This window comes from Emys orbicularis, chromosome 10 (genome assembly GCF_028017835.1).
Source record: "Emys orbicularis isolate rEmyOrb1 chromosome 10, rEmyOrb1.hap1, whole genome shotgun sequence".
Lineage (NCBI taxonomy): Eukaryota > Metazoa > Chordata > Testudines > Emydidae > Emys > Emys orbicularis.
This window is the reverse complement of record NC_088692.1, coordinates 23866559-23882189: the sequence shown is the minus strand read 5'-3', so window position 1 is coordinate 23882189 and position 15631 is coordinate 23866559. Positions and strand designations below refer to the sequence as shown.

The 15631-nt window shown below is 42.2% G+C and overlaps 1 protein-coding gene across 1 annotated transcript in view; it reads left to right on the top strand.

Moving 5' to 3' along the window:
- Positions 1-15631, top strand: part of CIITA (class II major histocompatibility complex transactivator) — a 68290-nt gene that overhangs the window by 45254 nt on the left and 7405 nt on the right. The window contains exons 8-17 of the mRNA XM_065412448.1: positions 218-364; positions 1510-1650; positions 1791-1850; positions 5001-5108; positions 5738-5809; positions 6137-7847; positions 7952-8125; positions 9459-9530; positions 11211-11291; positions 15498-15590. Of these exons, the coding sequence (XP_065268520.1) occupies positions 218-364; positions 1510-1650; positions 1791-1850; positions 5001-5108; positions 5738-5809; positions 6137-7847; positions 7952-8125; positions 9459-9530; positions 11211-11291; positions 15498-15590 (2659 nt within the window). The remainder of the gene's footprint in view (positions 1-217; positions 365-1509; positions 1651-1790; positions 1851-5000; positions 5109-5737; positions 5810-6136; positions 7848-7951; positions 8126-9458; positions 9531-11210; positions 11292-15497; positions 15591-15631) is intronic.

Here is a 15631-nt window from a genome sequence, read left to right as displayed (position 1 = left end):
CACTGTATTCCTACGGCCATAGTAGCTGGCTGCTACAGGAAGTTCTGCTAAACACGTCGGTACACTTCAGAGTTTGGATACCAGTTTTTTGGCAGCTCAAAACACTTTGCTGATTTGATGACACCAGATGACTTGTGTCTTATGCTGCAAGATCTTCTGTGATCTGTCTGACTTTTGTAAGAAACTAACATCCTTTAACGCTGTTTGCTTTTTAAAGTGGAGTCCCCCGGGTCTACAGTGAATGGCAGTTTTGTAGCGGTGCCTCTGAACAGCTCTCCAGCTAACTCCACCTCTTTGTCTCACCTGCACATGCAGTTTTCTGTTACCAGTATACATCCGACTGGAAAAAATGTTGTGATGCCCGGTATGTACAGTATAGCTACAGCTTTCTACCCCTACACAATAGAGAGAACGCGTGAAACTCTTCACCCAAACCCTTCACTGTAGCATGCATCCATCTCCTTCACATCAGGACATGGTGGTGGGGCTTCTCTGTACCCCATACAGTTGCAAGGGGCTGCTGGGAGGCTGTTTCCTCTCAGTGTGGGGCAGTAAAACTGGCTCCTCTTCATTCCTTGCTGATAGTATGTGCCACAGGATGGAGAGGCAGGGATTCCTCCTTACCCTCCTCCTCAGTTAGAAACTACTCTTCCTCTGCTCAGTCAAAGGGAAAGTGAGTGTGAAAATCCCCTTGAATGCAGCACTCCGAAACTGGTTGGTTAATTCATTCCATGGTGGTCAGTAAAATTAAAGGTCACTGTACGAGCAGTGCTTCAACAGGTTTCTATCATTCATTTTGACTTTGGTTTTTCTGCCAGCGTCCCTGGGAAAGGCTTTGTAGACTCAGTTAGTTTTGCTGTGATTTGTACAACTGCTGTATTTGTCAAAATCTAATGAGCCAGGGAATGTTTGGAGTTACAGCTTTGAGTCTGGAGGCAACTGAGAACCTGACTTTAGGTAGCTGATATTAGTTAACACAGCACCAGCTCTACAGAAGCCCTACCTGCTGCAGAGCTGTGACAGGTGATCAAGTTACAAGCAGTGCATCAACAGAACACACTCTTGGGATGATTCTGTCTGGAGGAATAATGCTTCCTGGCTGCCGCTGCATGCAACAGTGTGAGCGTAATCACATGGAAAGGCTGTGATAATGCATGAGTCTCCTAATCACTTTGAGGGCAACACAGCGTCTCAGACTCCATAATGTATTCATTTACATACAGTAGCCTCATGCACATTAACCTGCAGTGCTACAAACCACACCAAGAGCGCCATCAGCCTTAATATTTTATGTAAACTGTAAATAGTCTGTCTCTCTATGGGAGGCCTTTGGCAATGAACTCTTTAATCTTTATAGTACCCTATGAATTTTCAATAGGTTTTTGCCATTCTGAATGCTCTAGCTGAGAATGTGCATAAAGAACACCACTGAGAGCAGGAAGGGCTGTAGCCCACTATTAGGAATCGAGGTGCTTAAAAATTGAGTAACTCTATTACTCTTAATTCCAGTGTCTTCTGGAAATTCCAACCCAGACTGTCTGCTTGTTGGTGCTAAAGGGATCCAAGTGATATCCAGCTTTGCAGTTCTTCCTCAGCAGATAATTAATTTGCCTGTAGGGAATGGTGCATCCAATATTATAATATATCCAGGTGAGTTATGCAGTAGTGTTTCAGCCATTTTTCAGAGACAGAAAGTAAAATCATTTCTACCAATAAAGCACCATAGATCTTCATCACATTTGTTTGTAGCTGTACAGAGAAAGCTATTAACTTGCTTTTTTTATTTCTAGTGTCCTCCTCCCCCACTGAAACATTACAGATATCACCAGTTTTCCCCACAACCCTGGCTGGTAAGTGCAGGATGGCTTTTCTTCTGTCCAGTATCTCTGAAAGGGTAACAACATAGACAGTAGATTGTTTCTCTGTACACAGACACCAGTTTTTCCTGCACACTTTGCTCACGTTTTTCTTATAACAAATTACCTGCATTTGCTAATGTTGCTGACAGTCCTTTCCCTAACAGCTCAGTCTAATCCAGGGCACTAGGCAGAACTGTCTGTTTAGTCAAGCGTTAGAGCTATGGAGTCGTGTGTGTCCGGAAGTGGCCATATCCTTTGCATTACCCCCCGAAGTCCTGCACTTTAACCTTTCCAAAATGGTTATAGAATCATGCTTTAATGCGTATCCCATCACCATCAAGATCAGAAACTGTGTTGGTGCTTTATACACTAACTGCTTTACTGGGCTGTATGTTAACTGTATGGTCCAACAAAAACAACAGCAACAACACAGAAAAGCCAGCCCTCTTTTACTAAAAGGTTTTTCTCCAAAGTCTGATTGAAAAGTCAAACAACAGATACAGAAATTGGTTCATAATAAACAAAAGAAAGTCTGTAAATAGTTCCCAGCTGCAGTAGCAGTCTGCTCTCAGAAACTTTTCCCCTCATTGTGAGTTAGTCCAGGGAGCTCTGCTGTAAGTTTTTGGTTGTGTGTTTACTTCCAGGCTTTGGTGCCTAGAGGGTATCTCCATTGTTGACTGCTGCTATTGCTGCTTAGTTACAGTAGGTGTGGTTGCCCCCTAGTGGCTGTTTATACAGCTAAAAGCACCTAAGAGGAAGGTGAAATTTTTGAAGGTGACCCAGTGGATGGATCCATAAATACCTTCAGGTTTCTGTGGAGTAATTGTAAAGGTTACACACAAATTTTTGTGGGCTCACCAATTGCACCCACTCATTTTTGTTAATTTACGCAGCACATCAAAATAAATCAGGCATTTTCCATCCTAAGATGAGTCCTTGCCTTGAGCTTACAGTCCAACTGGAAAACATGCTGACCCAGGAGCAGAGAAGGAGGCAGCATGACAACTATTTATTTGCTTTCCCTCAATTTTGCTATTAACTTTTGCCTTATTTGCCTTATTACTACTTAATGCTTCTCTATATGCCTGGCTATAGACTCCCTTAGGTTTTCCATTCTCTTATTTTTATTTATTTGCTCCTGATCAGTCCTTTAACCCCTCCCATTCACTCACTGTTTCCTTCCAACCTTCCCCATAATTGTGTTTAAACCATTCCTGCATTCAGTTCCTACTCACTACCTAATCTTCTGCTTTACCCTTTCCTAGTCAGCCACCACACCTCCCTTCAACAGTGAACTCCATTCCCTTGCAGAAAATTGAGCTAACTGAGGTTGGTTCTCAGTTAAGGTGTTTCCTTGTGCTGCTGTCATAGTTCCTTGTCTCCTGGAAAGCAAAGCCCATTAATAGGCTACACCAGGAAGTGCTGGTGGGCTTTCTACTCTGTAGAGTCCCAAGGAGCAGTCGCTAGTTTACCCCACTGTCCAGATGATGCAGCTAGAGTTCCTGCCTCCCAACAGAAGATCTGCAGCCTCGTATAGTTTTCCATAGACTGATAGATGATAGGGCCAGAAGTGACCATTGTGGTCATTTAGTCTGACATCTTGTATAATACAGGCCAGAGGACTTCCCTAAATTAATTCCTGTTTGAACTGGGGCAGATCTTTTAGAAAAACATCCAGTTTCAATTTTTAAATGGCCAGTGACAGAGAAGTGGTTCCAATGGTTAATTACCTTCACTGTTAATTTGTGCCTTATTTCAAGTCTGAATTTGTCTAGCTTCAATTGCCAGCCATTGGGTCTTTTTATACCTTTGTCTGCCACATTGAAGAACCCTCTGTTATGAAATGTCTGCTCTCCATGAAGGTACTTATAGACTGTGATCAAATAACCCCTTATCTGTCTCTTTGTTAAGGTAATTAGATTGAAGTTACCCCTCTGAAGCGATGGTAGGACTCACACTAACATTACTAACATGACTCACATTAACGAACTGTTTGTGCATGTCAGCAGGGCCCAAACAGATAGTTAGTGCACAGCAGGCTTCTGCAGGTTAGAGTCATACCCCAGTATGCAACAAACTACATGTTTGTGTAGACAAGCCCTACAGGTGATGTCAAAGGAAAGAATCTGGCAGTTGAGTTGGTAACTGGCAAACTCAGACTGATATGAGGGGTACAGCTCTGTTGGCTCCTGTAGGAAGACACCACTTCCCGTTGGGTCTGAGTTTGTCCTAGGTGTCTATTCATGACCTCTGGGTAGAACTTCTGACACTGAGGCCTGGTCTACACTGGGGGCGAGGGGGAAATCGATCTAAGTTACGCAACTGTAGCTGAAGTCAACGTACTTAGATCGACTTACCACGGTGTCTTCACTGTGGTGAGTCAACTGCTGCTGCTCCCCCGTCGACTCTGCTTGCGCCTCTTGCTGAGCTGGAGTACAGGAGTCAACGGGAGAGCGCTCGGGGGTCGATTTATCGCGTCTAGACTAGATGCGATAAATCAATCCCCGCTGGATCGATCACTGCCCGCCGATCCAGCGGGTAGTGTAGACATACCCTGAGATTAAAAGGCCTTCTGAGCCTTTACCAAAGCCCATGGTTAATGTGTATTCCAGAGAAGATGTTTCTTACAATATTGTATAACACCTCTACTGAAAAGGGATCAGTGGGAAAAGGTCCCTCTAGCTGTCCAATCTAACAGGAAAATACAGAATATTCTTAAATCATTTTAAAATGTACCCTTTACGTGTCTTTATTAGGGATTGTCTTTTCACAAATGTAAGCTATTTCTAGGCATTGACTCATTTGACAGGAATTTCTGTCCCACTCAGCTGTGTTCAATGTGACATCACAACTCAGAAAACACTGTAAGAAAGTATTGGGGTTCTTGGATGTACTCCTGGAATTTCCATCTGTTTTAATGGAGGCTCCAGTGTGCCTTTAGAGGCATTTGACTCCCTGAATGGATAGTTTGTTTGATCATGTTGAAAAACTTTCTCAGAATTTTTGACTTAACTAAAACTATACTGTGGACATAGAGTCCTCCTTAGTATTTTGTCAGCTAACTCTTTGCTTTCATTTAGAGATGATACTGATAACAATTTCATTAACTGTATAAATAATTTGTCAAATGCATTATTTCAGCTCAAGTGGACTTGGCTGTCCAAAGCATTTTGGGGTCTCCTGACAAAAACACCTCCATTGGCCCATTTGCTTATATGCCAGAGACTGCAGCTGTGACTGATCTTACAGGTAGATACTACCCTATTTAAAAACCCCTATATCCCTACTTTATTATTATAATACTTTGTATGTATGACATAATGCAGAGTGAATCCCCCAACTGAATTTTCACAAGGATGTTACCTGTATATAATGCTCACCCTAAATACCTACCTACTCAATTCTAACTACAATTGTGTGATTACTCTGAAACTATTCCTTTTGATTACATAAATAAGTCTTAAGTGTGAACATGAATCCAGCCAAAATGCTGATATTTGAAAGGGATGGTGATGGGTCTCATGAACAGAGCTGTAATGTTTCTCCACGGCCTTGCTCCATGTAGGGTAGTAGAACAGTCATGCTCTTCTGTAACATTGTAATAGCTACAATAATTAACCTCACCAAATGATGAATACTGACTGAAGTGTCTGCTTTATCTGCAGGATTTCCTTGTCTTTTGTCTGTCATACCTTAACATGATTTGCGTGCATTTTTATCACTGAAATAGACAAATATTTCCACCTTAAGTTAGGACATCAATTGTTATGTAGCAGGGTTCTACCCCATTTAACTAGTCACATTGCTGAAATTGGAAAAGTTAAATCAGTGAATGTTTAAGAGTCTGTTTCTCAAATTGATTACTTGTTTTCCTTCAGATGAAGAAGAAATGTCCAATGAGATATCACAAATTCCTGTTGTTCCTTCTGAACAAATTCTCAAAAGACCAAGTGAGTTTCAATCCCCTTTAACCTTAAATTGCTTTGCAAACTCTGTGGAAAACCAAAACATCAGTTTTTGCTCTCGAATAAGTTGTCTGTTGTGGGGAAAATGTCTTGTACAACAGTTGTGGAGCTGTTCAAAACTTTCTGAGTGGAATTCAGTCATTGCTATATTTTAGAAACTAAATGTTTTCTGAAAACTGCCAGGGGCCAGAATGTTGGTGCATTTAAAGAGCATTATAACTTACATATTTAAAACATCTAAAAGCTATGTTGAGTCCATATTTCCTTTCAAATACTTGATTCTTTAGCTCACTTGTGCTTTTGTTTTTCTAGAGCCAGTGGAAGCTTTCTGCACGTCACTTAAGGATTATTTCCAAGATGTGTGCAAGTTCATGGCCATGGACCGTGAAGTAACCCTTGATCACTTTTACATTGATGGGGCTCTCATGCAAGGTCAAACTGAAACAAAGAGTGGGAAAAATGTCATCAAGGTGATGGAGAAGGAGCTGGTAATAAACAATTTAGAAGAGAAGGAAAAAGCAGCTATAGAAAGAAGCCAAATATTTCAAGTCCTAGGAGGGAAAGAACTAGAGACCAAAGTCATTGTGGTGTTGGGAAAGGCAGGAATGGGTAAAAGCATTCTTGTTCAAAAGATCTGCCAAGACTGGTCCAATGGAAAGTTTTCTCAGTTTGAATTTGTCTTTTGGTTTGAGTGTAGACGACTGAGCCTGCCTGAGAAGCAATACAGCTTGAAGGACCTGCTTCTTGAGCTGTTTGTCAAACCTCGAGAGGGAAGCGACAAAGTCTTCGAGTACATACTGCAAAATCCCAATAAAGTCCTCCTCATCTTCGATGGTTTCGAAGAGTTGCAGGATCATGATGGCTTTACACATTACTCAGACTGCCAGTCTTACAAGGAGCTGTACAGCATCAGGGAGCTATTTGCAGGGCTCTTCCAGAAGAAGATACTCAGTGGCTGTACTGTATTGCTAACAGCAAGACCCAAGGACAAATTTAATCAGTATTTATCCAAAGTGGACAAGATTATCGAAATGATAGGGTTCTCTCCACAGCAGGTAGAATTATACATAGCCAGATATTTTGAAGGGCTACCATACAGTGATGACGCAGTGAAATTAATCACAGATTGTCAATATCTGTTCAGTCACTGCTACAGCCCTGTCATGTGTAGATTCATTTGTTTTCTCTGTGAAATGATGTTTGAAATGGGAGACAAAGACCTGCCTCCAACACTTACCAGCCTCTTTGTAAAATACCTTCAGCAAAAGCTGATACCTACACAAACAGATGCAACAGCCGTAGGAAATCAACAGCACATTACCAGGCTAGCTGAGCTAGCCTGGTATCTTGGAGAAAAGAATCAAAATGCCCTGAAGAGCAGTCTTTTTCCCTCTAAAGAAGTTAAGGAGTTTGCTCTGAAATATGGCTTAGTACTGCCATTTACGTTCCCAAAACATTCGGGAAATGGGGAGGAAGAATTTGGGAGTGCGTTCTCAGACTTCGTTATCCAAAATTTTTTGAGTGCACTTCATCTGTTGCTCGCAGAAGACATCAAGGATAAAAGCCTCACAAAGTATCTTTCCCTACCAGCCAGGAAGAAAAAGCCTCATAATTGGTTAGACCTGGTGCCTCGATTCTTGCCTGGGTTATTGTACCTCCAGCATGATCCGTACCTCTGCTCTCTTTCAGATGAGCATGTAATGAAAATCATAACCAAGAAGCAGAAAACGCTCTTAAAATATATTAAAAAAATACAGATAAGTGATCTCTATCCAGAAAAACTGCTTGAGCTGCTCCACTGTGTTTATGAAACACAGGACAGCTATCTTTTGCAGCACGTGGCTTTAAGGCTGAAGGCTGAACTTTCTTTTCTGGGCACTCTTCTTACACCCCCTGATGTCTATGTGCTGCATTTTATTTTAAAAAGATCCCCAAAGGAGTTTTCCTTGGATTTGCGGAACAGCGGCATTAACCTACAAGGGCTGAAACACCTGGTTGGACTAAAGAATGTGACATCATTCAGGTTAGTTATTTCTTGTTGGTAATTGTATCATGAGCATTATAGTGGGACAGACCTTTTCATGCAAGGGCAGGGACTCAATAAACTTGTGTTTTGACACTTTACAGGGCCTCCCTTAGTGATACAGTCAGGCTGTGGGAGTCCTTAGAGCAAACAAAGGAATATGAGCTGCTGAAGATTTCAGTTGAGAAATTTGATATTGATCCCTTTAAGGCAGAAACTATGAAGGACATCCGTGACCTTTCTGACCTTGTACGGATACAAGAGAAAATGATCCACTGGTAAGATCCTGTCAGAATTAATGACCTATTTACACTTCAGTGCTTTGAAAGGCCCTGGTTTAGTAACAGTCCAGGAGAGTGAAGTTCTCCGTTTGTCCACAGAGCAAGTAAATGCAGAAAATGCTCTGTTGTCCCACCCATGTTTTTCTGCTGTAATACGTAGTGATAATTTTGGGGAGTGTGAGGGTCCCACTCAATCTCTGTAGTGAAATGCCCACAAAGAAGACAATTGGCAGCTTGGTTTTTTTTTTAGTTCAGGCCTTTTACCTATAATTTTTAAATCCCTTATTTTCTAATCCCTTTCAATTATATATCCCACATTGTCAATGCGGCTCTGCCCTGTAGTGGCTAGAGTCGGCTATTGGCTGTGAGCTAAGAGAGCCAGTCTTTTATCTCCGGCAATAAAGGCTGGATCTCCTACCGACGATCCAGCCAGAGGGCTAATTACAATTTCAAGCATGCACAATCAAAGCAGTTACTGGAAGTCACTGTTCTGATCTTGTATTCTGTGAATGTTGTATGTTCCATCTGTTTGTTGTTTGTTATATGATTACAGGGATTAATTCAAGCAGAGATTATTGCACGTAGGCAGGAAAGAGGACATTAGCTCCAGATAGCCCCCAACTTACTGGCACTGGCAGATGTGATTCACTTTGAAGTTTTACCTCTGGCTGTGCTGAGCTCAACCATCTGGCTTGGCCCTGGAGGAGTGGGGGGGATTGGTGTCCTATTTTGTAACCCCAGAGTGATCCAAGTGAGAAAAACTGGAACTAAGAACTTTGGGTGGACAAAAAAGACAGGACAGGAGAGAGTGAGGCAGAGACTGCTGCAGAGCACACTGGGCCCCCAGTCCAGGGCCGGCTCCAGGCACCAGCTTGTCAAGCAGGTGCTTGGGGCGGCCGCTCCGGAGAGGGGCGGCACGTCCAGCTATTTGGCGGACGGTCCCTCACTCCGCCTTGGAGCGAAGGACCTCCCGCCGAATTGCCGCTGCAGATCGCGATTGTGATCGCGGCTTTTTTTTTAAAACCCTGGAGCCGGCCCTGCCCCAGACCCTAGCAGCAATGCAGTCTGGGGTAAGATAGGCCTATCTAAGCCTTTATGCATGTAGACTGTCTATACTGTAGTTTTAAAAATACTTTTTCTGGTATATTATACTTTCTTCCCCTGTTAAGATCAAACAATACTTTGTTTTGAAAATGTTATTTCTAATAAACCTTTAGAGCAAATAACCTGGCTGTGCACAAATTAGTATTCTTTGTGAAACAATGGGGTTTTTTACAGCTATTAAAAACTGTTTCTAATAGCTACAATTATTCTATTATGGTTTATTTAGCATGGAAGAGGCATTTGGCTGCAATATTAATGAAATTCCTGCTATCAAAAACCTCAGAAAACTAGAATTTGCGTAAGTAACACCCCTCTCCATTTGCTGAAATACTTCTGAAGTTTTTAAGACTGTTAAAATAATCATTTGTTATCTACAGTTTGTTACAGTAAGTTTATGGTAAAAATATGAAGTAAACCCCATTTTATCTGTATTTTGCTGATCTAAACTAGGATTATTAATTTATGGGCAAAAAACAGAAACTCTAGTGCCATATCCTCAACTGCTGTAAATCAACATATCTCCATTGACTTTAACAGAGCTATGCTGTTATACACCAGTTGAGGATCTTGTTCCTTCAGCTGTAAAATACACTGAAGCTATTTCCCTCATTATTAGCAATGTCATTTTCCATTTCTCATTCATGCTAAATTTTGATGATGTAATCCAATGACTGACAAACAAATGAGGTCACTTTCCATTCATGTTAAGCCAGCTGAGGTGCATCATTACTCAGTGTCTACGTTAGTGTTGTACCATGTTTTGGCCATGATCCAACCACTTGGGAAAAGATTCCTGCACAAAACTGCTCTACTTTCCCATCTAAGTCTCTTGACATGAATGTGTGTCTGTGCTAAGCCCTCTGTTATAGCTGATTATGTCATGTAGGTCATGGTGACAGCAAATACTGGGTGCGTGTCAGTGTATATCTGCTGACTAAAAACTATTTGCTTCCCTCTTTCTGAGAAAGGAATAGGAAGAAATAATGTTGAATTGGAAGGAATGATTAACTTATGTACACTTAAACATCCAGTGGGAATCACTCTTGTGGCATTCGCTCCATGCAGCTGCCAAATGCAGTTGGCGCTTAAATGTTTTTAATGTTGTTGGGGGCCGATTTCTCCTCTCAGTTGCACCAGTGTGACACTACTGTACTAGTTAATATAGCCTCCAGTTCAGAAAAGCTACTTCAGTGGGAGTTGTACCAGTGTAATGGAGAACATGTGACCCCCCCTTCTCCACTCCCTGCTGCCTACATACAATTTAAAGTTAAGTCTAGCAGTTTTCCGTTTGCTTGGCCCCACCTCTGAATTCTCAGTATTTTCTCTCCCCATTTCCTCTCCTTTGCTTTCCCCAAACTTGTCTGTATTCTGGGTCCAAATCCAAATCTCTTTACTCAGGCTGAATTCCCACTGAAATCAATGAGTTTGGTGTGAACAAGGACTGATTAAAAACCAAGGGTCAATTCTGTTGTTAAGCTGGTGTAAATCTGGAGTAAGAACATTTAAAGTCAATGGATTTACTCAGTTTACACTGGTGTAATATGAACCGGAATGTGACCCATTGATTGAAATGGAAGTTGCGTGCAGCCAGTGGTAGAATTTTCTTTTAAGAAGAGGGGAGACAAAAATAACCTTGATCAGATTTAAAATACTGAAAATGAAATCTGAAATAGCAAGAAATACACAGTAAGGTGAGATCAGATATGAATGAAAAGTGAGTTGCAAAGAAAAACGAGGGAGAGGAAAATGTGTCCAACACTTCGCCTGTGTGAACCTCTGCTATATTTGATCTAATGTTGTAGGGCCATATTGTGCATTAACTCTTAAGCAGAGTTAATGAGGCAGTAAAGAGTTTTGCTTAAATATGAATGGCATAATCTTATCTGTGGTATGGAAAAATGAATGCTGGTAACAAAACCAAAACCACGTGTTGTGCTGTTTGTGTACTGTGAAATGACCATAGTTTTTTTCCTTGCAGGCTGGGTCCAGCCTGCGGCCTTCAGGGATTCTTAAAGCTTGTTGAAATTCTTGCAGCATTTCCATCTCTTCAGCACTTAGAGTGAGTGATATTTTTTTCTCCAACTGTCCATGGATAGTGGTGGGTGGAACTTAACTGTAAACAGCCTCCAGGCAAAACATTGTGGGTTTTTTTCCGCTCTAAAATAGGTAACCTTACAAACTGAGGTATGGTTTGTTTGGATAGAGTAGCAGCCTGGACATCAAGGCTTCTCAGTTCTCCTACTGGCACTGCCAAACAGATCCACTGTGTCTTTGGACAGATCCCATAACCTATCTGACCCTCAGTGTTCCTCTCTGCAAAGTGGATATAATCTACCTATCTTGCTGGGTGGTTGTGAGGTGTAATTAATTACCATGCATACACTGAATGAGATCCTTGGTTGAAAATGCTATATAAATTGTAAATTAATAAGAATTTGTGTGTATTGAATGATTACCAGATCCAAATAAATTATTATTAAAGAAACATAAAAACATCCTGTATTGCCACCATTTTAGCGTATCTGAAAAACAGCAAAATATTATCTTAAAATGTAAAAATAATAACAGACTACACTGCCTAAGTGACCATATACTGAGTTCCAAACAGAATCAGGAACCCTTTCATTCTAACTAAAGCAGTACAGAGGATGAAATTCCATTCAGCGAAGGATTTTGAGATTTCAAAATTTGGCTTTGTTACAAATCATAATGAAAACTAAGGATTTCAAAGTTCTCTGAAAGAAAATGCAGAAAAAAAATTATTTTGAGTCAATTGAAACATTTCATTTTGACAAAATCCAGATGTCTAAATTTAGACTTTTGTGCAGTATATTATGTTGTTATATAATTCAATTAAAAATAAAACTATTTGAAACAGTCATTTTAAAATGAAAAATTGAAAGGTTTCATTCCAAAAATATTAAAATGGGATATTTTGACATTCTTCGAAATTTTTCTGGTTTTCTTCTAAAACAAAATTCTGGAAAAATCAACCTGTCATAGGTTTCACCCAAATTCTGGACTTTAGAGTACAGATATGGGGACCTGCATGTGAACCTCTAAGCTCAATTATCAGCTTAGATCTGGTCTGGCTGCCACCACCCAAATAGTTTGAGTCATTTGGGAAACTCTGTCTTCCCCCCAAAACCTTTCCCTCCCTGGGTAGCCTTGAGAGACTCCTCCACCAATTCCCTGGTGAACACCAATCCAAACCCCTTGGATCTTAAAACAAGGAAGAATTACTCATTTCCCCCCCCCCTCTTTTTTCCCCCCCCACCAATCCCTGGTGAGTCCAGATCCAATCCCCTTGGATCTAAAAACAAGGAAAAATCAATCAGGTTCTTAAAAATAAGACTTTTAATTAAAGAAAAGAAAGGTAAAAGAAAACCCTCTGGGCGATAGCATACAAGCTGATCTCCAGACAACAGATTCAAAACACAGAGGATGTTCCCCTGGGCAAAAACTTAGGCTAGGTCTACACTACCCGCCTGAATCGGCGGGTAGAAATTGACCTCTCGGGGATCGAATTATCGCGTCTCGTCGGGACGCGACAATCGATCCCCGAATCGACGCTCTTACTCCACCAGCAGAGGTGGGAGTAAGCGCCGTCGACGGGAAGCCGCGGAGGTCGATTTTGCCACCGTCCTTACAGTGGGGTAAGTCGGCTGCGATACGTCGAATTCAGCTATGCTATTCGCGTAGCTGAATTTGCGTATCTTAAATCGACACCCCCCCGTAGTGAAGACCTGCCCTTAGTTACACAAAAATTACCCAATTTGATTATTCCCTAATGCCCAAGACAAGTTACAAAGAAAATAAACATAAACCTATTTATTCCCTTCACTAATACTCACTACTTGATAAGAGGCTGATTTTTGGAGCTTTCCCACTCCAGTCAAAACTGAAAACTGACCCAGACAAAGGGAACTTCCCTCCTTCCTTTTGAAACATTTTGTCCCCCCATTTGTTCCTCTGGTCAGGTGTCAGCTAAGCTAGGCGAACTTCTTAACCCTTTACAGGTAAAAGAGGCATTAACCCTTAACTATCTGTTTATGACACAACCCGATTTCATGAAGTGTTTAGATTGCAAAAGAACTGCATGTTCTGCCCAGCTCTCATTCTAATCCCAGCTCTGACGCTGACTTTCTCTGTGGGTTTGAGGAAAATCACTCTGAGCCTGAGCCTGTAAACACTGCTTGTGGGAATGATTATTAATCACATGCCGTTCCAATTAAATCAGTGGGGTTGCACCATTGTAGCGAAGAGCGTGGCTGATCACTGTAATGACTCTTGGAAATACTGTAGTTCTAGCCATTCGGCAGCAGAAGCAGGACTGGGGCTTCAGGTTGGTAGGGTGTTTTTTGTTTTGTTTTGTGGCCACAGCTAACTTTGCTGTTGAATCTCTGCCTTGTAGAGGAGCCCTGACAAAACCTCCTCATTGTTGGTACCAAGAGCCTCTTAAGCTGCTTTCAGATTGATGGCTGTGATCTCCATAATTTCTTTTAGTTTTAAGTTCTGCTTGGGAGAGGATCATGACTGCTTTAGCATTAAGGGAGCAATTACATGCTTTGTGCTGAAGCCACTGGTAATGCTTTTCTTTTCCTTTTCTGGAAGAGATGATCTATGTATGGGTATATACTGTTAGCTATTTCTTAATTATACTATGACAACACATTTTTGCCCTGTGTTTTTACCCATTCCTTTATCATGAACAAAAAAATAGCTGTTTATAACTGAACCTTCAATAGTTCCCTCTCACATTGAGGTCAAGTCAACTATCTCCAGATATTTAAGTTCCTTTGAACAGGAAACAAAATAACATAGAGACAAAGGGCAATATTCTACCATAGATTACCACCCTGAACTGTCCACTGCTTTTTATGGGGCATTCCATGAGATGATGGATGGCAACATAATAGCCCACAGGATCCTGCCTTACTGGCTCAGCTCATTATCCCATTATGACCCAGATCCTGCTTTATCAGTGACCATTCTCTGATGTTTCAGGAAAGGCAAGCACAATTCAAATGGGTTCCTGCTCCATGGCTCCCAGTGTGGTCTATAAGATTAGGAGGGGGGGGTATGGCCTCAAATCCAGACTCCTAAAATTAGGGTGGCCATATTTTCCCAAAGGGAAAATGGGACACCCCACAGGGCCAGCCCAAGGCCCCCCTCTCCTCCCTGCATATGGGGTGGTCTGAGCCCCCCAGCTGTCTACCTGCACGGGGCCAGCCCGCGGCTCCCCTCCACTCATGGGGTCAGTCTGAGCCCTCCCTGAGCTTCCCACCCACATAGGGCCAGCCCAAGGTCCCCCCCATCCCCTGGCACGCGGGGCCAGCTTGAGGCTACCCTGCCACCCACCCGTGTGGGGCCAGCCCAAGGCCCCCTTCTCCGCCCTGGTGCATGGGGCCAACCCAATACCCCCTGCTACCCACCTATGTGGGGCTGGCCAGGCCAGAGCTGCTCTTGAGCCCTCCCTTCTGTGTGGGGCTGGCCTAGCATTGTCGCTCACCCCCCCCCCCCCCAAGTTCCTCCAAATTCCGCTAGGAGTCGTACCCCACTTTTTTGGCAGAACTTTGCATTTGTCCCATTTGCCAAAAAAAGTCGGGACGGCCGGGACAGGACTTAAAAAAGGGACTGTCCCAGCCAAAACAGGCCATATGGTCCCCTATCTAAAATCCCTTCCACCAGAGGGAAGTGCAGTGAGAAGATGTTCCGTTTTTCTCCTCCCTAATCCAGGAGAGGAAGCAGTGAAGATGATTGTTATAGCATCGTTCTTTTTCTGTACATGTAGGGAGGAAATGCAGTTGGGACACAACTATTTCATAACTGTTTTAACAATGTTCATTTTGTAGTGTAAGTGGGGCATTAAGTGCTACCATTTGCATATCAAAGGAAGTGGGTCATATAGTTCTATTCTTCTTTAAAATCTTCTTAGGCTCTGAGTTTGGAAAGCAACGAGAGCTGCTTATTAGAAGAGCTCGAATATGCAAGATTGCTCTTACCCAGGGCTTAAATTCTTATAGAGTATTTCCCGTAGCATGCCCCCCTCACCCCCCAACATGCTATAAAAACTCCAGAGGGTTTGAAAATATTTACCAGGCCTCCATTCCAGACAGCTCCGGCTGAATTTAAGCCCTGCACTTACCTGATTGCCTGGTAAGTGCAGTAGCCTCTCAAATTTATGAGCAGATATCTTAGATGGTCAATGGACAGAAAATAGTTAAAAGGAAACCTAGTAACGGCTTGCTTTGTGGTCCTGCAGCTTGGATGCTCTGAGTGAAAATGAAATAGGAGATGAAGGAACAAAAAGTCTCTGTGAAGTATTGTCGGAGCTGACATCACTGGAAACGCTGAAGTAAGTTGCAAGGTTAACAGTGCCAACTTCTGGGAGCCAGG